Source organism: Mobula hypostoma, chromosome 5 (genome assembly GCF_963921235.1).
Source record: "Mobula hypostoma chromosome 5, sMobHyp1.1, whole genome shotgun sequence".
Taxonomy (NCBI): Eukaryota; Metazoa; Chordata; class Chondrichthyes; order Myliobatiformes; family Myliobatidae; genus Mobula; species Mobula hypostoma.
The window spans coordinates 30,165,454-30,190,371 of record NC_086101.1 but is presented as its reverse complement, the minus strand read 5'-3'; the positions used below and the strand labels follow the sequence as shown (position 1 = coordinate 30,190,371).

Here is a 24,918-nt window from a genome sequence, read left to right as displayed (position 1 = left end):
TCTTCTCAGCCCCTTCTTAAGCTCCTTTCTTGCTTCCCTATATTCCTCAATAGACCCATCTGATCCTTGCTTCCTAAACCTCATATATGCTACCTTCTTCCACCTGACTAGATTTTCCACCTCACTTGTCACCCATGGTTGCTTCACCCTACCATTCTTTATCTTCCTCACCGGGACAAATTTATCCCTAACATCCTGCAAGAGATCTCTAAATGTTGACCACATGTCCATAGTACAATTCCCTGCAAAAATATCATCTCAATTCACACCCACAAGTTCTAGCCTTATAACCTCAGAATTTGCCCTTCCCCAATTAAATATTTTCCTGTCCTCTCTGACTCTATTCTTTTCCATGATAATGCTAAAGGCCAGGGAGCGGTGATCACTGTCCCCCAGATGCTCACCCACTGAGAGATCTGTGACCTGACCCGGTTCACTACCTACTACTAGATCTAGTATGATTTGTACTGCAACCATAAAGAATCGATTCCACTAATCTCATTTTCCCTCTTTCATTTCCATCATCCAATCAGTCCTTAATTCTTCTCCCATATTCACTTACATTAAGAAAAACATACAACAACCAGCATGGTAGCATAGTGGTTAGCAGTGCAGGCAGCCTGGGTTCAATTCTCACCGCTGCCTATAAGGAGTTTGTACATTCTCCTTGTAACTGCATGGGTTTGCTCCAGGTGCTGCGGTTTCCTCCCACAGTCCAAAGATCTACTGGTTAGGTATAGGTCATTGTAAATAGTCCCATGATTAGCCTAGGATTAAATGGGGGTGGGGGATTGCTGGGTGGTGTGGCTTGAAGGTCTGGAAGGACCTGTTCTGCACTATATCTCAATAAATAAAAAATAAATTAACAAGTAAACAACGTCTGTAAGGGGGTTTCCTCTTTTACTCCGGGATTGAGTCTACTGGTATGTTGTGTGGGTGCTCTGTTTACATCTGTAATGTGTGTCTCTGTGGGTTATTTGCTGGTTATTGCTGTATGCGTGGTGGATGCCGTCTATGTTCGAGTTCAGGCTAGCATTGACGAGTTGGAAGTGGAACGGGGGGCTGTCCATGCTGTTGGGTGAGAGAGGAAAGAGTGGTCTGATTTGGCGGTAGTGTGTGCGAATAAATGTTCTAGCTCTGGCAGGTTTCGGATAGTGTCCACTCCAGAAGGGGCGGAGGCATGCGAGACGTGGGCGGAGCGGATCTCTCAGTTGTAAGATGAATGGCAGTGCTCGGTTGAGGGAGAGCGACTGGGATTGGTTGCAAGTTTAAGGCGGCGGGCTGGTGACGTATTTACGGTGTTAGAGCTGTCAGGTTCACTTACACTTACTTACACCGTAGTAACAGCTGTCAGTTATTTGAAAGGGCGGGGGGTAGTTTTTAGTGTATCTTCTCTGGCTAGGAGGGCAGCTAAATTGTTTGCAGTGCCAGGGGGATCATTTCAGGGGATCAGCCCCGCCTTCAGTTGTTCAGCTGATTAGAGAGGTGTCGGGAAACTTAGTGGAGGCCCAGTGGGGGAACAGCTTGGGATCTCTGGGGAAGCACATTCCCAGCAATGTACCAATGTACCTCGGGGCGCAGGTCAACATGTTGTACAGTTCGTTTTACAACCGGTGTCTGAAGCATTTACCCTTGACAACCGCAAGGGCACCGGAGATTGTGGGTACCAGTGCCAGTAGTTACCCAGAAGACGATGATTGGTTAATGATCCTGGAGTTCATGGGGGCATTGTCTGGGCACCAAGCGTGCGAGTTGCTTCTGAGGACGTGTGTAGCAGCCTTGAGCCGGTACCGAATTTAAACGAGACCCAGCGGTGGTACGGCCTGGGGAAAGTAGCTGAGGGTGAGACCCTCTTAGTAGATGGCCCAAACTACCACAAAGGAGGGGAGTTGACCGCTAAAGACACCTCAGTGAGAGAGAGGTTGCGGCAGCTGGAGCCTGGCACCGTGGAAGATGGAGGCAGCCTGTGTGCGGAATATGCGACGTGGTTTAATGCTCTGGATCTGAGGAGTGGATGTTGCCAGATCCCGAGGAGTGCGGCTGTCGAGCCGAAGACGGCCGTTATTAGTTCCCTAGGATTCTTCCGATCCGAAAAGATGCCCAAGGGCATATCCGGAGCTCCTGCATCCTTCCCGCGGGGCATGAGGAAGACCATGGGGGAAGAGAAGGTGTGTGGAGTTTTGGCGTCTGTGGATGACCTCCTAGAGCTTGGATTCGCCTGGAGGGACTATACGGCGAGGCGAGGGACTGAGCCCGGGCGACAGAAGCGAAGTGTCAAATGTGGAGGAGTTTTTGGCCGGGGGAGTTTGGTGTGTGACAAGAATACACATAAATTAAGATGTTAGCTGTACTGTGCTGGCACCAGTGGGATCAGCAATTGGTCTGCCACCTGTCTTCAGGAGAAAGAGAGATAAGGAAAACAATGGAGCAGCATTTGGAGATGTTAATGAAGGGACGGGAGAGTTTAACGGAAGGAGAGCTGTCAAGATCAGCTTCCCCTTTGAACCCTGAACTGTTTGAAGTGATGGACAGGTGATACCCCAGCAGGGGGATAAAAAGGGACAGGTTTGCTAAGGCAAGACACACACGACACCATGAGGTAACGAGACCCTGGAAGCGGTGCGCCTCCCATAAGTCGGTGGGAAGTTTTGGAGGGCCGGTCGCGGGACAAAGCCATAGACGCACAGGGTGAAAAGGCATGATCGGCGGGAGCCTGGTGTGTGTGTCCACCCTTGCCTGGGTGCCAGGTTCACCGCAGAGAAACGATCGTATCTGGAAACAGAGTGGTCACGGTCGGTGACCTCAGAAGACATCACAAAGGGCTCGCCCGAAAGCTGACTGCGAAGAATATCGAAGGTCTGTGTGGAAGCTGTTTGAATATTCATTTGTTTTGCTCTCTCTCTCCTTCCCCCCACTGTCCATCTCCCACGGCACTGATTACTGCGAACTGAACTGAATTCAATTGAACTGAACTTTGCGTCACTTTGAAACTGGTCATTTACCCCTAGACGGTAGAGCTTGATTGATCCTGTTACCCTAATTCTGTGTACATGTGTGTTTATCATTGCTGAACTGTTACATTTATTATCCTTTTGATTAGAGTACTGTGTTGTTTGTTTCTTTAATAACACTTTCTTAGTTCTAGTAATCCAGACTCCAACTGAGTGATCCATTTCTGCTGGTTTGGCAACCCAGTTACGGGGTACATAACAGGTGCAATGTGAGAAAAATGACCCGACATACTAGTTGAACTTCCTGGTGTTGGAACAGACGGTGGGGGACCTGGGGATGGAAACCCCATGAATGAGACACAGAGGAGAGAGGAGATTTGCACTGCTGAACTGTGTGCTCAGAAATGCCGGCCAGAGACTGAGTGCTGCGTTTGTGGGACGACCATTGCAGACTTGCAATTCACGCTCGTCAACGTGGAGAAGGAGCAACAGAATTCCGAGCCGACACTGCGGTCATGTACTGATGAATTAATCCAGCAAGAAGAAACAATGACCCACCTTCGAAGGGATCAGCAGAAACTCAAGACGTCGATCTAGAAAAGAGTGGAAAAACTGAAAGTTCACCTGGAAGACATCATCAGGAAGAAAAAACTGGAGGCTGAACTTCCTTTAACTGCTGCTTTTCAGGTCAGGGTGGAAGAAGCTGGTGGGGTAACTGCGTCCCAGATTGAAATGGCCAAGAGCCCTGAGTCAGAACTGCTGAGGCTGTGGCGAGAGTTGAAGCTGACGTCTCGACTGCAGGAGGCTGAAGGGGTAGCCCCGGCTAAATGATTCAGTTTGGAGAAACTCAAACAGCAGCTACCGATCGAGGGAATGAGGAAGAATACGGATTCGAAGGCTGATGCGCTGCACATGTGGTACATGCTGCCTTTCGCTAACTTCCCCGTGATTGAGGAAGAGACCTTTGTCCCTTCTCCCACTGAATCAGGTGCAGTGGGGAGGGCTAGCCGTGGGCAGTCTGGGTTACGGCAGGTTCAGGAAGAAAAAGAAGCGGGGCCCCGGACGCGGGACAGGGGGTTCCAAGCTGTAATGGTGGCCTGAGTGAGATAGGAGTTGGCAAGCAGGCCCGAGGTATCCCCTAGTAGAGTCTGAGACTTTTGGGTTTAGGTGAGGGGGTACGGAGGTCTCAGAGGGTTAAGAAGCTCCCAGATAGGTTGACCTATGTAGTGCCCGTGGGACGGGCGTAAAGTCCACTGCTTGGGGAGCACCGTCACTGTGTGTACCTGTGTCTGTGTGTGTTGTGTGTCTGCAAGACTGGTTGGTGAGTTATTTAGAAGTCATGAGGACATGACTTTATTTGGTGGGGGGAGAGTGTAAGGGGGTTTCGTCTTTTACTGCGTAGGCTAATTAAAATGGCTTCTTTGTTATGTTGTACTTGGGAATGCTTCTTTGTTATGTTAAATGCTGAGAAAGTCTCTAGCTGGACAGTGTGCTATTAACCAATTGGGATAGTTGTTATGATTTTGATGTATCTGGAAGATGTGGATGCGCGGGGTTTGGGGGCAGAAGGCGGGAGAGAGGGACAGAGGATGAGCCAGGTGCTGTGATGTCCACTAACGGGGTCGGACCCCAAGGAGGGCATTCGGCGAGAAGAGGAGACGGAGGTGGACTCGTGTAGAGTGTCTGGTCAACCACCATTGTTGGTCCCAGGGGGCCGGTCAAGGTGGTCCGAGGGGTCGAAGGAAGAAGAAGGGTCTTGAGCTCTAACTTTTTTGTGCACGAAGGGATTGAACTTTGTTAAGTGTGGCGCCTTTTATTTTCCTTTTATATTTTATTCTCTCTTAATTATATAGTTCCAGTAATATGTATAAACTGTAAATCATTTAATCGTATCTGGTGTATTGGGTGTTATTTGGGCGGGGTGGGGTACATCACACAGCATCCACACAAACTAATTACCCAGTTTGCTGGGGTCGAGGGCTGTTTCCCTAGATGACAGCGAGCTGAGCGATTCTGAGGGTGGCCATGGGGGCTATATTTCTCACTCAACTCATCTTTGTCATACACTGGAAGTGATAGCACATCATCGAAACAGACATGATTTCAGGCAGAACATAAAATCTTCAGTCAGCACATAAAATGCTTTCACTAGGGCATGTAATTGACTATAGTAAATAAGTGACAAGTTATTAAATGAAGGGCATGGTTGGAAAGCAAACTTCACTTGGGAGCATTTTCATTAGGTTGGGGGGCAGGATGGAACAACTTTCCAAGCTAAGGGACAGATTATTTACAAACAAAATGTATAAGTATTTCCATTTACAGAGGGTGATCAATCTCAGGCACTCTCTATGCCGGACATTTGAGGAAGCTAGGCCTCTTCATACATGAAAAACAAATGTGGTTGTATTGCTGAAAGATGGAGGAATTGAGATTCTTAGGAAACTGGCAAAGAAGCCTAGTTAAGGGTTTGGGCAGATCAGCCACTAATTGGCAGGCCAGGTTTGATGACCAAATGGCTGACACCTGCTCCTATACTTTTGTATCCTTAAATCCAGGCCTCTGGAACTGAGAGGTAGATGTGATTAACTGTTGTTTTACTGGGCTGAATGCTTCAGGTAAAAAAAAATCAAAGGAAATGAAAAATAAACAATTCCACCATGTCATATTTAGAAAAAAGGATAGTGACTGATACACACTGGGGTGACACTGTAGCACGGCAGGTAGAGCAAGTCTCTCAGTTCCCATAACCAGGCTTCAATCTTATACAAGGAATCTGAAAATACTTAAGAATTTACTGAATCATGCAGAATTGATGAAATCAGAAACAGTTTTAACTTTTCAGACTGTAAAGCTTTTACCAAAACAGAGAAGAAGAAAATAGTATTTTTTCAGTTGCAGGAGAGGAAGAGGAGAGATGACAGGATAGAGTGAAGCCAGCTTCCTCTTGGGAAAAAAGCTGTCGAAGTCTCCCATTAATCTATTCTAATCTCTTTAACTTCCTGCATTAATCCGTTGATTGCACAAAGTTATAGAGGAGGTCACCCATTCAGAGGGTTTGGGAGAGAGAAAGAGAGATAAAGGAACCAGGATTGTAAAGACCGTAAGATATAGGAACAGAGGTAGGTCATTTGGCCCATCAGGTCTGCTCCGCCATTCAATCATGGGCTGATCTAATTCTTCCAGTCATCCCCACTCCTCTGCCTTCACCCCATACCCTTTGATGCTCTGACTAATCAAGAACCTATCTATCTTTGCCTTAAATAGACCCACTGACTTGGCCTCCACAGCCGCTTGTGGCAACAAATTTCACAGATTTACCACCTCTGACTAAAGTAATTTCTCTGCATCTCAGTTCTAAAAGAACATCCTTCAATCCTGAAGTCGTGCCCTCTTGTCCTAGAATCTCGTATCATAGGAAATAACTTAGCCATACCTAATCTGTTCAGGCCTTTTAACATTCGGAATGTTTCTATGAGATCCCCCATCATTCTCCTGAACTCCATGGAATACAGCCCAAGAGTTGCCAGATGTTCCTTATACAGTAACCCTTTTACTCCTGGAATCATTGTGAATCTTCTGTCAACCCTCTCCAATGTCAGTATATCCTCCAGGTACTCTGTAATCTCATCCCTAACAATCGATTCCAATACTTCCCAACCACTAATGTCAGGCTAACAGGTCTATAGTTTCCTTTTTGCTGCCTCCCTCCCTTCCTAAATAGCAGAGTAACATTTGCAGTTTTCTAGTCATCTTGTACAATGCCAGAATCTATCAATACTTGAAAAATCATCGTTAATGCTTCCACAATCTCTCCAGCTAATTCCTTCAGAACCCGAGGGAGCATTCTATCAGATCCAGGAGATTTATCCACCCTCCCATTAAGTTTCCTGAGCACTTTCTTAGTCATAATTTTCAATGCACAAACTTCACTTCCCTGACACGCCTTGAATGTCCAGTATACTCCAGACGTCTTTCACTGAAGATTGATGCAAAATACGCATTCAGTTCCTCTGCTATCTCTGCACTTCTCATTAAGATATCTCCAATGTCATTTTTATTGATCCTATATCTTCCCTCAACTCTCTTTTATCCTTTATATACTTAAAAAAACTTTTAGTACATTCTTTTACTATCAGTCATCAGCTTTCCCTCATAATTCATCTCTTTCTTCCAAATGTCCTTCTTAGTTTCCTTCTGCAAGTTTTTAAAAACTCCCCAATCCTTTACCTTCCCACAAGCTCTGGCTTCCTTGTATGCCCTCTCTTTTGCTTTTACTTTGGCTCTGACTTCACTTGCAAGCCACGGTAATATCCTTCTTCCCCTTTGAAAATTTCTTCTTTTATTTGCACTATATCTGTCTTGCACTTCCATAATTTTTCACAGAAACTCCAGTCATTGCTGCCCTGCTGTCTTTCCTGCAAATATCCCTTTCCAGTCAACTTTGGCCAGTTCCCCTGTCATGCCATTGTAATTTCCTTTATTCACTGCAATACTGACACATTGGATTTTATTTTTTCCCTCTCAGATTTCAATGTTAACTGGATCATATTGTGATCACGGTTCCCCAAGGGTTCCATGCTGCTCTATAAGGACCTGAGCAGTCAGTCAGTCAGTCACTGGTCCATAACTTTCAGTAGGAATGGCCGATTCTGATACAGTCAGAAAAAGTAAACTACCTTAAAATTGAGCATTGGATATTGAGTTTGGAATGCTACAACAAGCACAGAAGCAAAAATAAGCAGCTGCTCACAAGTTTACATTGTCCTTGTGGTCACAGTGCAAGAGGTCATATAACGGACAATTGTAGAATGGAGAATCTCAGTGCAGGTGCAAACAAGCAAGAGGAAAGTAGCAATGACTCTAATAGGGGTATTCTATGCTTACCCCAGAGAAACAGATCAGAATGAGAATTAATATCATCAGCATATGCTGTGAAATTTGATAACTATATGGCAGCAGTACAATAAAATATGGTAAATGTATTGAAAAATCTGAGTTACATTAATTATAATACAGAGCATATAAAAAGTATTCACACATCTTGGAAGTTTTCTTGTTTTATTGTTTTATAGCATTGAATCACAATGGATTTACTTAGACTTTTTTCACACTGATCAACAGAAAAGACACTTTCCCATGAACGTGAAACAAATTTCAACAAATTGGTCTAAATGTATTGCAATTATTAAACATTAAATAATTGATTGCATAATTACTTACCTTTTTCAAGTCAGTATTTGGTAGATGCACCTTTGGGACCAATTGCAGTTTTGATTCTGTATGGATAGGTCTCTATCAGCTTTGCACATCTGGACACTGCAATTTTTCCTCACCCTTCTTAATAAAACTACTCAAGCTCTGTCAGATTGCATGGAGATCATGAGTGAACAGCCACTTCAAGTCCAGCCACGAATTTTCAATTGGATTGAGGTCTGCACTGATTTGGCCACTCCAGGACATTGACTTTGTTGTTTCTAAGCCATTCCTGTGTAGCTTTGGCTTATTGTTTTGCTGAAAAACAAATCTTTTCCCAAGTCGCAGTTCTCTTGCAGACTGCAACAGGTTTTCCTCCAGGATTGCCCTGTATTTTCCTGTATTCATTTTACCCTCTAACTTCGCGTTTTGCAGGGCCTGCTGCAGTGAAATATCCCCACAGCATGTCGCAGCCACCAGCTTCCTTCACAGAAGGGATGCTGTGTTTCTGGTGATGTGCGGTGTTTGCAATGCTAAACATGGTATTTAGTCTGATGGCCAAGAAGCTCAATTTTGCTTTCATCAAACCATAGAACCTTCTTCTGGCTGACTTCAGAGTATTACACATACCTTCCAGCAAACTCTAGCCAAGGTTTCATGTGAGTTTTTCCCCTCATCATTGGCTTTTCCTTTGCCACTCTCCCATAAAGCTGTGACTGGTGAGGTACAGTTGAGGGCAATTGGTGATGCATGCGCAGGCTTTCCCATCTTAGCCACTGAAGCTTGTAACAACTCCAGAGTTGGCAAAGGTCTTTTGGATGCCTTCCCCACTTTTTCCCCTCTTGCATGTTCACTCAGTTTTTGAGGATGGCTTGTTCTAGACATATTTAATGCTGTACTATATTCTTTCCATTTCTTGATGATTGATTTAACTGTACTCCAAGTGATTTGGAAATTTTCTTGAATCAAGCTCCTGACTTGTGCTTTTCAGTATCCTTTCTGTGGAGTTGCTTGGAGAGCTCTTTTGTCTTCATGGTGCAGTGTTTGCCAGGAGACTGACTCTCCAGTAGTCGAGCATAGAACATAGAAATTTACAACACATAACAGGCCCTTTGGCCCACAATGTTGTGCCAGCTATGTAACCTAATTTAGAGATTACCTAGAATTTCTCTAGAGCATAGCCCTCTATTTTTCTAAGCTCCATGTACATATCCAAGAGGCTGTTAATAGAACCTATTGTATCCACTTCCACTGCTACTGCCGAGATTGCATTCCACGCACTGCTACTCTCTGTGTGAAAAACTCACCCTGACGTCCCCTCAGTACCCATTTCCAAACACTTTAAAACTATGCCCCCTCGTGTTAGTCATTTCAACCCTAGGAAAAAGCCTTTGGCTAGCCACACGATCAATGCCCCTCATCATCTTGTACACCTTTATCAATCACCTTTCATCCTCCGTCACTACAAGGAGAAAGGGCCAAGTACACTCAATCTACTCGCATAAGGTATGCCCTCCAATCCAGGCAACATCCTTGTAAACCTCCTCTGCACTCTTTCTATAGCATCCACACCCTTCCAGTAGTGAGGTGACAAGAACTGAGCACAGTTCTCCAAGTGCAGACCCTCCAGATACAGGTGTATTTTTACTATAATCAATTTAAACACCTTGACTGCACACAACCTGATATATAGCTAGGACACCTAATTAATTATGTGACTTCTAAAACCAATTGACTGCACAAGTGATGGTTTGGTGTGTCATATTAAAGGTGGTGAATACTTAGGCAATTAGTTTGGGTTTTATATTTGTAATTAATTAATTTAGACCACTTTGTATAGATCCATTTTCACTTTGAAATGAAAGAGCTGTTTGCTATTGATCAGTGTCAAAAAAAGCAAATTAAATCCTCTGTGATTCAATGTTGTAAAACAGTAAAACATGAAAACTTCCAAGAGAAGAGATTACTGTGCCTTTGATGATTATTTTTGTGCCTTCAGTGACCACAGGAGCAGTAGCAGAAGATTAGAAGATGGCAAATGTTATTCCTTTGTTCAAGATAGGGAGTCTGGGAATTAGAGACCAATGGATCTTAATTCAGCAGTAGGCAGATATTTGGATAAAATTCTTGGATACAGGATTTATGAGCATCTGGAGAAGCATATTCTGATTAGCGATAGTCAGCATAGCTTTCCAGAAGTCAGATAGTAGGCAGAAGTCGTGGTACATATTGGTTCCCACGACATAGGCAGAAATAAGGAAGGAGATCCTGATAAAAGAATAAATGGAGTTAGGAAGAAAGCTGAGAAGCAGGACCTGAAGAGTAGTATTCTCATCATTGTTGCCTGTATCATGCATCAATGATGACAGGAATAGAATGCGATAGCAGATAAATGTGTGACTGAAGAGTTGGAGTGGAGGCAGGGATTCAGATTTCTGGATATCTGGGAACTCTTCTATTGAATGTCTATGAGATGGTTTTTTAAAGCATCTTGTGCTTGCACCTACTCGGGAAAGACCATTGTAGATTGGCTGTTGTGTAATAACCCAGATCTTATTAGGGAGCTTCATGTCGAGGCAATGATCACTTGTTCTGCTTGCAAGGATAAGTGCCAGGAGGGAGATCAGTGGGGAGGGATGAATGTTTGTTGCCCCATAATCTTATTTTTACTATGGATATCCAGTCCCTATGCACCAGGAACACCTCAAAACTCTGTTTCTTTCTGGACATCAGACACAACCAATTTGCCTCCACCATCGCTCTGCTCCATCTAGCGTCCCTCCTAGTACTTATCCTTGTAAGCAGAACAAGGATAAGTTCTGCCCCAACAACTCCTCCCTCACTACCAATCAGGGCCCCAGACAGTCCTTCCAGGTGAGACGACACTTCACCTGCGAGCCTGTTGGGATCATATAGTGTGTTCAGTGTTCCTGGGGTGGTCTCCTGTATATCAGTGAGACCCAATGAAGACTGAGAGCACCTACACTCCATCCACCAGAAGAAGCAGGACTTCTCAGTGCCCATATATTTTCATTTCACTTCCCATTCCAACATGTCAATCCATGGCTTCCCGTACTGTCGCGATGAGCCCACACTCAGGTTGGAGGAACAACACATTATATGCCATTTGGGTAGCCTCCAACCTGATGGTACGAACATCTATTTCCCTCTCTCACCTTACCTCCTTGCCTGCCCATCAACACCCTCTGGTACTCCTCCCCACTTTTCTTTCTTCCATGGCTTTCTGTTCCCTCCTATCAGACTCCTTCTCCAGACCTGCATCTCTTTCACCAATCAACTTCCCAGCTTTTTACTTCATCACTTGCCTTCCCAGTTTCACCTATCAGCTTGTGTTTCCCTCTCCCCCGCCCCCACCTTTTACATCTACTTCTCATCTATTTTTTTTTCCAGTACTGCTGAAGCGTCTTGGCCCAAGATGTCGACCGCACTTACTTTTATTCCATAGATGTTGACTGCCTGCTGACTTCCTCCAGCATTATGTGTGTGTTCTTTGGATTTCCAGCATTTGCAGATTTTTTTTTGTTAATGATGCAAGTGAAGTAGTAATTGGGGACAAAGAAATGACAGACAAACTTAATGAGTACTTTGCATCTGTCTTCACTGTGGAAGACACTAGCAGTATGCCGATGGTCCAGGGTGCAGAAGTGAGTGCCATTGCTGTTACAAAGGAAAAAGTGCGAGGCAAAATCAATGGTCTTAAGGTGGATAAGTGAACTGGACCAGATGGACTACGTCCCAGAGAGCTGCAAGAGGTTGATGAAGAGATAGCAGATGCATTGTTCATGATCTTTCAAGAATCACTTGATCCTGGTATAACCCTGGAGGGCTGGAAGATTGCAAATGTCATTCCACTCTAAGAATGGAGCAAGGCAAAAGAAAGATAATTATAGGCCAGTTAACCTAACCTCAGTGGTTGGGAAAGTGTTGGAGACTATTACCAATGATGAGGTTTCAGGGAACTTGGAGACTGATGATAAAATAAGTCAAAGTCAGCATAATTTCTGTGAAGGGAAACCTTGCCTGACAAATCTGTTAGACTCTTTGAGGAAGTAACAAGCAGAGTGGTCAAATGAGATGCAGTGGATGTCACTTAATTAGATTTTCAGAAGGCACTTGATAAGATGCCATACATGAGGCTGCTTAAGATGATAAAATCCTGTGGCATTAGAGGAAAGTTACTGGCATGAATGGCTGACAGACAGGAGACGGTGAGTGGGAATAAAAGGGGATTTTTCTGGTTGGCTGCTAGTGTTAGTAGAGTTTCTCAGGGACCTATATCAGGACTGTTACTTTTCACATTGTTTGTCATTGATTTGGATAATGGAATTGATGTCTTTTTGGCAAAGTCTGCATATGATACAAAGATAGGTGGTGGGGTAGGTAGTGCTGAGGAAGCAATGCGACTGCAACAGGAATTAGACAAATTGGAAGAACGGGTAAAAAGGTTGCAGATGGAATATACTGTTGGGAGATGTATGATACTGTATTTTGGTAAAAAGAGCAATAGTGCAGACTATTATCTAAATGGGGAGAATGTTCAAACATCAGAGGTGCAGAGGAACTTGGGAGCCTCATCCAAGACTCCCAGAAGGTTAACTTACAGGTTGAGTCTTTGGTAAAGAAGGCAAATGTAATGTTGGCATTTATTTCAAGGGGAATAGAATATGAAAACAAGGAGATAATGCTGAGCCTTAAGACACTGGTCAGGCTGCATTTGGATTCCTGTCAACAGTTTTGGTCCCCATATCTCAGAAAGGATGTGTTGTCATTGGAGAGAGACCAAAGGAGGTAAACAAAGATGATTCACAGAATGAACAGGTTAACATTTGAGGAGCATATGGCAGCTTTAGATCTGTACTCACTGGAATTTAGAAGAATGCATGGGGATCTCATTGCAACCTACCGAATGTTGAAAAGATTAGATAGGATGGATGTAGAGAGGATATTTCCAATGGTGGGGGCATCTAGAACTAGAGAACACAGCCTCAAATTGATGGGAAATGTTTTGAGCAGAGTTAAGGAGGAAGGTTTTTAGCCAGAGAGCAGTGAATCTGCAAAAATGCTCTGTCTCCACTGTGGTAGAGGCCAAGTCCGTGGCTATATATTTAAGGCAGAAGTTAATTATTTCCTGATCAGTCGGGGCATCAAAGGATATGGTGAGAAGGCAGGTGTATGGGGTTGAATAGGATCTGGGATCAGCCACGACAGAATAGTGGAGCAAACTCGATGGGCTAAATGACCTTATTCTGCTCCTATATCTTATTGTCTTATTGAATTCATTGAGGATACGACAAAGCATTGACAAAAGTAATATAGCAGAAGTGGTGTGTATAGAATGTACTAATACATTGGATAAGGCTGCAGAAAAGTCATTCAGAAATTCAGGAGGCCTTGGATCCTGTAAAATGCGTCTGTGTGGATTCAGAGATGTCTTGCCACACCCCTGCTCTTCGTGATTATTATAAGTGACTTAGATGAAGTGAAAGGTTTGGTTAGCAGATTTGCAGATGACCCAGAGTTTGGTGGAGTTGTGGATAGTAATGCATGTTATAATGGGACATAAACAGGATGCAGAGCTGGGTTCAGAGTTGCAGATGGAGTTCAACCCAGAATAATGCAAATTGATTCATTTTGGAAATTCAAATTTGGAGGCAAACACAGTTCGCAACATGTTTGCCAGTGCGGAAAAGTGAAGGAAACTTGGGGTCCTTGCCTATTGATCCCTCAAAGTACCCACAAAATTTGATAGGGTAAAAAGGTGTACCATGCATTGGGATTCATCAGTGAGGGGAATAAATTCAAGAGCCTTGAAGTAATTTTGCAGTTCTATAAAACCCTGATTATGAGACCATACTTGGATTTTTCTGTTCATTTCTGGTCATCTCATTATACGAAGGATGTGTAAGCTTTAGGAAGATTCACCAGGACTCTGCCAGGATTAGAGCACTTGTCTTATAGGGATAGTTTGAGTGAGCTAGGGTTTTTCTCTTGGAACAAAGCTGGATGAGAGGCAACTGGTTAGAGGTATACAAGAGGATGAGAGAGGTGTACATCGAATGAATATGCAAGGTTTCTTTATCCCAGGGTGGAAATGGCTATAAGGGGGCATCATTTTAAGGCAACTGGAGGAATGTACAGGAGGGATGTCAGTGAATTATTTTTAAAAAAAATGTGTGAGTAGTGAGTGCATGGTGGTAGAGGCAGACACATTAGTTATAATTAGAATTTCTTAGGTAGCTACATGGATGATAGAAAATGGACAGCTATGTGGGAGGGATGAGATAGATTGATCTTAGAGTAGATTAAAATGTCGGTACAACATTGTGAGTCAAAGGGTTGGTACTGTGGTGTAGGGTTCTTCATTTTATGTTCCAGTACATGACTGGAAGTGCATTAATCCCTCCTGCCTCTGTCCATTGTCAGTGGGAAGGAAAGATATAAAATGATGTGCTGCATGTGTTCTGATGAGTTGAGTGGGTGGTGGGGTCAACAGAGCAGACCACAGACTTGCACATGGAATAACCACTGCAAAAGACTGAATGGGGAATGGAACGAAATGAGAAAAAAAAAGTTTAGTGGTAGAATCCTGTTGAATATGACAGGAAGTGTTGAAAGAGAAGGCTGGAGGGGTTGTAGGTGAGTTCCAGGGCAAGCCTATGGTCGCTATGCCAAAGAGGAGATGCAGTTATAATGGAATAGCAAAACCTAGATACAATGTCATCAGCTGTTCTTTCATCTACCATCAAGGGAATCCACAGTTCATGAAGGACAACATCCTTTGCTTTTCATATGGAGTTTACACCCACTTTCGGGGTTTCCTCCAGGTGATCCAGTTTTTCACCGCACATAGCAAACGTATGCCAGATCACTTTCTTCTCACTCATAAGGAAATAGGAAATGAGTGTGTTCAGGTTACAAGTAATAAAGAAACATGACTCGACACATACAATGACAAAACAATGCATTCTGCCCTGAACTCACCTTTTCGGGTCAGGTATGTTTTTCCAACTGCATAATAGTCCTTGCATAGTCCCACACAGTCCTTTTCTAACAAGTTCTTGAAATATTTGTTCATTCTTTCATTTTTATCCCATTTCTTTTTGAAGGGCTGAAATACTGGATCATGTGCAATCCACTCCAGTTTGTCTTTATCAAAGCTAAGTATGTATTTTCCATCGTAAGCCAACTTCAGTATCCCTACGTTGGGACTATGATCATTCAGCTGACAACCAAACTGCCCTTGTAGGTAGTGATAACCTGAAAGAAAATTAACCATTCATTAACTATTACATCTGGACAATATACGAGTACCTGGGTTAAAACACAAACCTTCCCCCCGCCAGCCCCATGGAGAATGTTCAATTTCACACAGATAATCCTTTCATATTAAGAATGGGAACCAATTTAAGTACCTGAAATAAACATTAAACACAAAATAATCTGCAGATGCTGGGGTCAAAGCAACACTCACAACACGCTGGAGGAACTCAGCAGGTCGGGCAGCATCTGTGGAAACGATCAGGACTGATGAAGGGCTCCGGCCCGAAACATCGACTGATCTTTTCCACGGGTGCTGCCCGACCTGCTGAGTTCCTCCAGCGTGTTGTGAGTGTTGAAATAAACATTGTTACATAGAGTCATGGGAGATAGTGAAAAATAAGCACCAAGGTCAGTCAGAAATACATGCTGCAATCTTATATCAATGCCAATACAATTTTCTTTAATGACAAATATTATTTGTCACTGTTCCCTCTATAAATCAACAAAGATGATGCAAGATGAATTGTCAATTCACTCTGAGCTTAACCAGGGTGAAAACTGTGCCAAATATCTCACACAAGACACCTAATTTAACAGGGTCACAGGAAATTAAATTGATTCCCTCACGTGCAGAAGTTACAAAATGGAGCAGACAACTTAAAAGTCTTTCTTCTGAGCAGAGGGAGTCAATGCAATCACATGTTCATCAGGTCATATAGCACTTAAAAAAGCCCTCCTGCGAAAATGATCCAAGAAATCAAACACGTTCATCTAAACTAGTCTCATGCTTCTTCAAGTTGATGCTGCAATGATATCATCCCACCGATTTCACTCTTATATACCTACCAACTCTCTACATCAACAGTTCCCATTTAACCTGGCAAAATGGACATCAGAATCAGAAGGCAGAATTGGCCTCAGGTTATTGGAATGTGAGGCAGCGGCATCATTAATAACTGCTACTCCACATCTGTAGTTTACATGCAGACTTATTCACACATGGGGATGTGTTTGAACATAGAATAGTACAGCACATTACAGGCCCTTCGGACCACAGAGTTGTACTGACCCTCAAACCCTTCCTCCCATATAAGCCCCCACCTTAAATTCCTCCATATACCTGTCTAGTAGTCTCTTAAACTTCAGAGTGTATATGCCTCCACCACTGACTCAGGCAGTGCATTCCACGCACCAACCACTCTCTGAGTAGAAAAACCTTCCTCCACTATCCCCCTTGAACTTCCCACCCCTTACCTTAAAGCCAGGTCCTCTTGTATTGAGCAGTGGTGCCCTGTGGAAGAGGCGCTGCCTATCCACTCTATCTATACCTTTTATTATCTAGTACACCTCTATCATGTCTCCTCTCATCCTCCTTCTCACCAAAGAGTAAAGCCCTAGCTCCCTTAATCTCTGATCATAATGCATACTGTCCAAATCAGGCAGCATCCTGGAAAATCTCCTCTGTACCCTTTCCAATGCTTCCATATCCTTCCTATAGTGAGGTGACCAGAACTGGACACAGCACTCCAAGTGTGGCCTAACCAGAGTTTTATAGAACTGCATCATTACTTCTCGACTCTTAAACTCTATCCCTCGACTTATGAAAGCTAACACCCCGTAAGCTTTCTTAACTACCCTACCTACCTGTGAGGCAAGTTTCAGGGACCTGTGGACATGTAACCCCAGATCCCCCTGCTCCTCCACACTTCCAAGTATCCTGCCATTTACTTTGTACTCTGCCTTGGAGTTCGTCCTTCCAAAGTGTACCACCTCACACTTCTCCGGGTTGAACTCCATCTGCCACTTCTCAGCCCACTTCTGCATCCTATCAATGTCTCTCTGCAATCTTCAACAATCCTCTACACCATCTACAACACCTCCAACCTTTGAGTTGTCTGCAAACTTGCCAACCCACCCTTCTACTCCCACATCCAGGTCGTTAATAAAGATCATGAAAATTAGAGGTCCCAGAACAGATCCTTGTGGAACACCACTAGTCACAATCCTCCAGTCTAAATGTACTCCCTCCACCATGACCCTCTGCCTTCTGAAGGCAAGCCAATTCTGAATCCACCTGGCCAAACTTCCCTGGATCCCATGCCTTCTGACTTTCTCAATAAGCCTACCGTGTAGAACCTTGTCAAATGCCTTACTAAAATCCATATAGATCACATCCACTGCACTACCCTCATCTATATGTCTGGTCACCTCCTCAAAGAATTCTATCAGGCTTGTTAGACACGATCTGCCCTTCACAAAGCTATGCTAACTGTCACTGATCAGACCATGTTTCCCTAAATGCCCATAGATCCTATCTCTAAGAATCTTTTCCAATAGCTTTCCCATCACAGACATAAGGCTCACGGGTCTATAATTACCCGGACTATCCCTACTACTTTTTTTGAGCAAGGGGACAACGTTCGCCTCCCTCCACTCCTCCAGTACCATTCCCGTGGATAATGAGGACATAAAGATCCTAGCCAGAGGCTCAGCAATCTCTTCCCTCGCCTCATGGAGCAGCCTGGGGAATATTCCTTCAGGCCCTGGGGATTTATTGATCCTAATGTATTTTAACAACTCCAACACCTCCTGTCCCTTAATATCAACATGCTCCTGAACATTAACCTCACTCATATTGCCCTTACTATCAAGTTCCCTCTCATTGGTGAATACGAAGACGAAGAGAAGTATTCATTGAGGACCTCACTCACTTCCACAGCCTCCAGGCACATCTTCCCACCTTTATCTATAATTGGTCCTACCTTCACTCCTGTCATCCTTTTGTTCTTCAAATAATTGAAGAATGCCTTGGGGTTTTCCTTTACCCTACTGGTCAAGGCCTTCTCATGCCCCCTTCTTGCTCTTCTCAGCCCCTTCATAAGCTCCTTTCTTGCTTCCTTAAAATTCTCAATAGAGCCATCTGATCCTTGCTTCCTAAAGCTGACGTATGCTGCCTTCTTCCACCTGACTAGATTTTCCACCTCACTTGTCACCCATGATTCCTTCACCCTACTATTCTTTACCTTCCTCCCTGGGACAAACTTATCCCTAACATCCTGCAAGAGATCTCTAAACATCAACCACATTACCATAGTACATTTCCCTGCAAAAGTATCATCCCAATTCACACCTGCCTCATAATTTGCCCTTCCCCAATCAAAAATTTTCCTGTCCTCTCTGATTCTATTCTTTTCCATGATAATGCTAAAGGCCAGAGAACAGTAGTCACTGTCCCCCATGCTCACCCACTGAGAGATCTGTGACCTGACCCGGTTCATTACCTAGTACTAGATCTAGTATGGCATTCCCCCTCATTGGCCTGTCCACATACTGTGAGAGGAATCTGTCTTGGACACATTTAACAAACTCTACCCCATCTAAACCCTTGGAACTAATCAGGTGCCAATCAATATTAGGGAAGTTTAAGTCACCCATGATAACAACCCTGTTATTTTTGCACATTTCCAAAATCTGCCTCCCAATCTGCTCCTCTGTATCTCTGCTGCTACCAGGGGGCCTATAGAATACCCCCAGTAGAGTAACTGATCCCTTCCTGTTCCTGACTTCTACCCATACTGACTCAAAAGAGGATCCTGCTACATTACCCATCATTTCTGTAGCTGTAATAATATCCCTGACCAGTAATGCCGCCCACTTCCCCTTTCTCCCCCCTCTATCCATTTTAAAGCACTGAAATCCAGGAATATTGAGAATCCATTCCTGCCTTGGTGCCAGCCAAGTCTCTGTAATGACCACTACATCATAATTCCATGTATGTATCCAAGCTCTCAGTTCATCACCTTTGTTCCTGATGCTTCTTGCATTGAGGTACATGGATTTCAGCCCTTCTGCCTTACTGTCTTTACACCGTTTATTCTGCTTCTCTTTCCTCAAAGCCTCTCTGTATGTTAGATCTGGCTTTCCCCCATGCACTTCTTTCACTGCTCTATCGCTCCAGGTCCCATCCCCCTTTCAAATTTAATTTAAACCCTCCCGACCCATGCTAGCAAACCTACCTGCAAGGATATTGCTCCCCCTTGAGTTCAGGTGCAACCCATCCAATCTGTACAGGTTCCACCTTCCCCAGAAGAGATCCCAATGATCCAAAAAATCTAAAACCCTGCTCCCTGCACCTATTCCTTAGCCACGCATTCAACTGCCATCTCCTTCAATTATAACCATCACCGTCACATAGCACTGGCAGCAATCCTGAGAAAGCCACACTTGAGGTCCTTTTCTTCAGCCTTCTGCCTGGTTCCCAAAACTCATACTTCAGGACCTCATCCCTCTTCCTGCCTATGTCGTTGGTACCAACATGTATCATGACTTTTCGTTGCTTTGGCTCTCTAAAGCATAAATTACCTGACTTTCATACACATGAAGTTAGCACAGTTTTAACAAAGTGATTGGGTAACAAATTTAATTTTACACTGCTGCCCACACTAAACAAAAAGAGAATTCCTCAAGGATAACAGTCCTTGTTTTATATGATGTAGAATGAGGCCATTCAACTCACTAGATCCAAGCTATCTGATTGAGTAATTCCATTCCTCCAATAATGTGCCTTTTAACCTACCAAACTACACTAGAGGAAATTTAGTCATTAATTAACCTACTGACCTGGAGCAACATATGGAAAATGCTGGAGGAATGCAGATGGTCAGGCAGCATCTATGATAATGAATCAACAGTCAACATAGCCGGCCAAGATCCTTCATTCAGACTGGAAAGGAAAGGGGAAGATGCCAGAATAGGATTTAGGGTTGGGAAAGAGAACAAGCTGGATGGGGACACGTGAAGCCAAGTGGATTGGGGAGGGGGTTGAAGTATGAAGCTGGAAAGGTGATGGGTGGAAAAGGCAAAGGACTGGAGAAGACGGAACTTGATAGGAGAGGAAAGTGGACCACGAGTGAAAGGGAAGGAAGAAGGGAACTGGGGGAGATGGTAGATAGGTATGGAGAACAGATAACAGGCCAGTGTGTGGAATTGAAGAGGAGGGAAGGGAGGGTGAAAGAAATTACTGGAACTTAAAGAAATCAATGCTCATGGCATCATGTTTGAAGCTACCCAGCCAGAATATGATGTGCTGCTCCTCCAAACTGAGAATGGCCACATTGTCACAGACAAGGCGGCCAAAGATTGCCATAATGGAATGGGAATGAAATAGGAATTAAAATGCTTTGCCACCACCCTCATGCCTCCACATTAATCTCTTTGCTGGCACTAATCCCTGCAAGGGCAGAAGTGTTAAACATGCCTATTCACATCCTCTCTCACCTCCATTCCAGGCACCAAACAGTCCTTCCAGGTGAGGCAGCACTTCACCTGTGTAACTTTTGGGGTTATCTATTGTATCAGATGCTCCCAATGAGTCCTGCTCTACACTGGTGAGACTCCAAATAGATGGGGACTGCTTTCTGAAGCACCTCTGTTCCATTTGCAAAATGTGTGATTTCCTGGTCCATAACTATTTTCATTTCTATATCCATTCCCATATATCAGTCCATGACTTTCATTTCTGCCATGATGAGGCTACTTTCAGGTTGTAGGAGCAACACCTCATATTCCCTATATGTACTTGCAGTTTAAGGTGGCACTGTAGGGTAATGTAATCAGTGAAACCTGCATGATTCACAACCACCAACATTGAGTTGGCGTTCAATTTAGAAGGATTGTCTGACATGATACCCCAATTACATGAAGTGTTTTACTGTGCAGTATGTTCTGTGTTTGGAAGACAATAATGAGTTGTTACAGCTTCCTTCAAATCTGCTGTTTTATTTCTGAAAACCTACACTGTTGACCCCCAACACATATCAAAGTTGCTGGTGAACGCAGCAGGCCAGGCAGCATCTCTCGGAAGAGGTGCAGTCGACGTTTCAGGCCGAGACTCTTCGTCAGGACTAACTGAAGGAAGAGTGAGGAAGGGATTTGAAAGTTGGAGGGGGACGGGGAGATCCAAAATGATAGGAGAAGACAGGAGGGGGAGGGATGGAGCCAAGAGCTAGAGAGGTGATAGGCAAAAGGGATATGAGAGGATTATGGGACAGGAGGTCCAGGAAGAAAGACAACGGGGGGGGGGGACCCAGAGGATGGGCAAGGGGTATATACAGAGGGACAGGGGGAGAAAAAGGAGAGTGAGAGAAAGAATGTGTGTATAAAAATAAGTAACAGATGGGGTACGAGGGGGAGGTGGGGCATTAGCGGAAGTTAGAGAAGTCGATGTTCATGCCATCAGGTTGGAGGCTACCCAGACGGAATATAAGGTGTTGTTCCTCCAACCTGAGTGTGGCTTCATTTTTACAGTAGAGGAGGCCGTGGATAGACATATCAGAATGGGAATGGGATGTGGAATTAAAATGTGTGGCCACTGGGAGATCCTGCTTTCTCTGGCGGACAGAGCGTAGATGTTCAGCAAAGCGGTCTCCCAGTCTGCGTTGGGTCTCGCCAATATATAAAAGGCCACATCAGGAGCACCGGACGCAGTATATCACCCCAGTCAACTCACAGGTGAAGTGTTGACCCCAATGCTGTAGGACTATTCCAGAGTAATTGAACACACATCAGCTAATGCATTTCTTTGAAGTTGCTGGAGTTTGGGAATGAAATGCTGCTGCTTAGTTTGCGCACGCTGAAGCCCGATCTCTGCATGCGACACCAAATATTGCTACATAGTAGCATCACTCAGTAGTTCCACGTCTGTGAGAGTAGTGTGCTTACTTGAATACCAGCCTGAAAGCTCGCCTTTTACAAACTTTGGGCTTATTGAACTCCAGCATACCAAACAGATGCCTGGGAGATGCTCAGCCTTCAGAACTAATGGACTACATACAGTCTCTTCTGGGAAATCACTATCCTTGTTTAATTTTTAAAGAACCCTTTATGCAGCCAATGTTTGATCAAGTTCACATGGCCCCCACTAATGCATGCACGGAGGACTATAGGAAGCTTGCTAAAATGCCTGATAGTCCAAACACATCCAGGCAGAGATGCATAATTCCTCTCCTTTTCCCTGCCTCAATAAGCCTGGTCAGCAGGGCCTCCAGCACACACACACCCCTGGCTGTGAAGCAGAAAACTCTGGGTCTGTGCTTTTGCCATGCTTGCTTTGGTATGAACTCGAGTATGTGCCAACTGCCTTGCAGCTTCAACAGTGCCAGTGCACTGTGACTTCAGAGGTCTGTGAACACTGTGCGTTCCAGCTGCCAGTGTCATCTACTGTTCATTACAGACACCCTTTCAGGGCAATGCTTTAATGTGACACAGGTGCTCAAGTGAGTGTGCTACCAGCATCAACAATTGATCAGAAGGCAAAAAGTGATGAAACCTCACTGGAGGCTACCAAAGACAGCTGGATTCAGAATTTCACTTAAAGCCATGTGTTTTTATACATTTACTCTGTGGCGTTTGCTTTGCTGTCCTCAGCGCTGAGGCTGTACCCTGCTCTGAGCTTCATGTCTGTGAGCATTGTGCCAATTTGCCCCACTGAGTGATGATTTGAGACTGAGGCTATGAGCCTACTCCAGGCATCACACCTATGGGCTAAATTTAATTTTGAATGCTGTTGATTGCTTTATTGTTTGCATTTGTGTGTTTTCTTTCTCTATCTGCACATTAGGTATTGGTCCTTTTTCAAAATTGCGTTCTTTCTGGTTTCCTGATCTGTGACTGCCTGTAAACAGACAAATGTCAAGGTTATTTAATTTACACATTTTTTGATAATAAATATGCTTTCAATTTTGACATCTTATGGTCTTTTTCCCCCCATGGTCCACTTTTCTGTCTTTTCAGATTCCTTCTTCTCCAGCCCTGTACCTTTTCCATCTATCATCTCCCAGCTTCTTACAGCACTTCACTTCCACTCTCCAACCCATCTGTCTTCATCTACAACCCTCTAAGCTTGAATTCCTTGCCCGCCTCCCACCTTCTTATTCTGGCATCTTCCCTCTCTAGTCCTGATGACGGGCCTCAGCCCGAAAGGTCAACTGTTTATTCATTTCCATAAAAGCTTCCTGGCCTGCTGAGTTCCTCCAGCATTTTGAGAGTGCTGTTGTAGATTTCCAGCATCTATAGAATCACATATTTATAACCTACTGACCTGCATGCTTTTGGGGACTTGTAGGAAAGCAAGGCAGCAATGTGGTCACATGAAGAAAATGCAGACTCCACAGAGGTAGCACTAGAGGGCAGCATTGAGCTTATGTAACTGGAGCTATAAACTAATAGCTCTATAAGCTATCAAACGTACGTCTGCTGTAGATTAAATGTCCACCGTGAATAAAGCATATAAAAATGGTATATTTAATAATGATTGATATTGTTCTCTCAATTACTCAATGAACCTGATAATAATTCAATGATTGTCTTATTGTTAAATAAAATTTATATTACTACTAGATCTGAATGTTGATAGAAGTTGTGACCAACCAATAATAATTTGCCGCAGATATGAATCTTTCTCAATCTGTCCAGAGTTAAATACTACTTCAGTAAAGATTTGCTGAATACATAACAAAATATCACATGATAAAAAGCAACATTATGAAAAATAATCAGTTATACAACATCAGTGTCAGTCAATGTCAGCTGTGGCAGAATGAATTTCACAACTTACAGTGGGAGTTACTGGTAAATCAATTGCCCAAGTTTTGTTATGTCTGACCTTCAAAATACTTAGTGCACCATAGCTTGGGCATCCAACTCTGCAATTATTTCATGCCATTTCAGATTTCCAGCATCTGTGTTTTTTATTCACATGTTCATTCGCATTGACCTAGAACCCCCTCCACATTCATTCAACTGGATAGACTAACCTGTACTTTCGTTATGCTGCTGCAGCCATTCTATAGCTTGCCCCTTTATGATTCCATGGATACTATGTTCAGTCATTGTATCTTTTGCCCAATAAGACTTGTCAAATGCAGCCGCCATCCATTTTTGTCTTGGGACTGTCATTTCCATGGTTGCGTCATAATACTGGATCTCACAACCATCCAGGTCACCGACGACACTATACTCAGGTAGATCAGCATTTCCATGATTCAGAGTGTAGTAATAGATCAGTGAGTGAGACACTAGAGGGAACAAAATAATAGAAATATGTTGGTGAGTGATGACTGGAAATAGCTTAAAATAATATATTCAGACAATAAGATATTCCACACACATCCCAAACTCAGCTGGGTTGGTTAATTGCCCATGGTAACCTGTCCATAGTGTGGAACTGAGTGGTAAAATCTGGGTGTAGTAGTTGGGAATATGGAGAGAAAATGAGTTATTGTAGGATACGTGAAATAATCAGCACGGATTTCCATGCCAATCTGCTCTGATTAAGTTACATCAGATTATGCTTAAGTAGGCAAAGTGAGACCTATCATATTTATTCTACAATATTGATTCAATCAATTACAGTATTTCATTTTATTTAGCAATACAGCATGGGGCAGGCCCTTCCAGCCATGCTGCCCCAACAACACCTGACAAACATAAT

General features: G+C 43.8%; 1 protein-coding gene across 2 annotated transcripts in view; it reads right to left on the bottom strand.

Moving 5' to 3' along the window:
- LOC134346719 (major histocompatibility complex class I-related gene protein-like) overlaps window positions 1-24,918 on the bottom strand; it is an 87,976-nt gene that overhangs the window by 33,432 nt on the left and 29,626 nt on the right. For both annotated transcript variants that reach the window (XM_063048281.1, XM_063048280.1), the window contains exons 2-3: window positions 24,242-24,502; window positions 15,150-15,425 (exon numbers count right to left, since the gene is read on the bottom strand). In XM_063048281.1, the coding sequence (XP_062904351.1) occupies window positions 15,150-15,425; window positions 24,242-24,502 (537 nt within the window). The remainder of the gene's footprint in view (window positions 1-15,149; window positions 15,426-24,241; window positions 24,503-24,918) is intronic.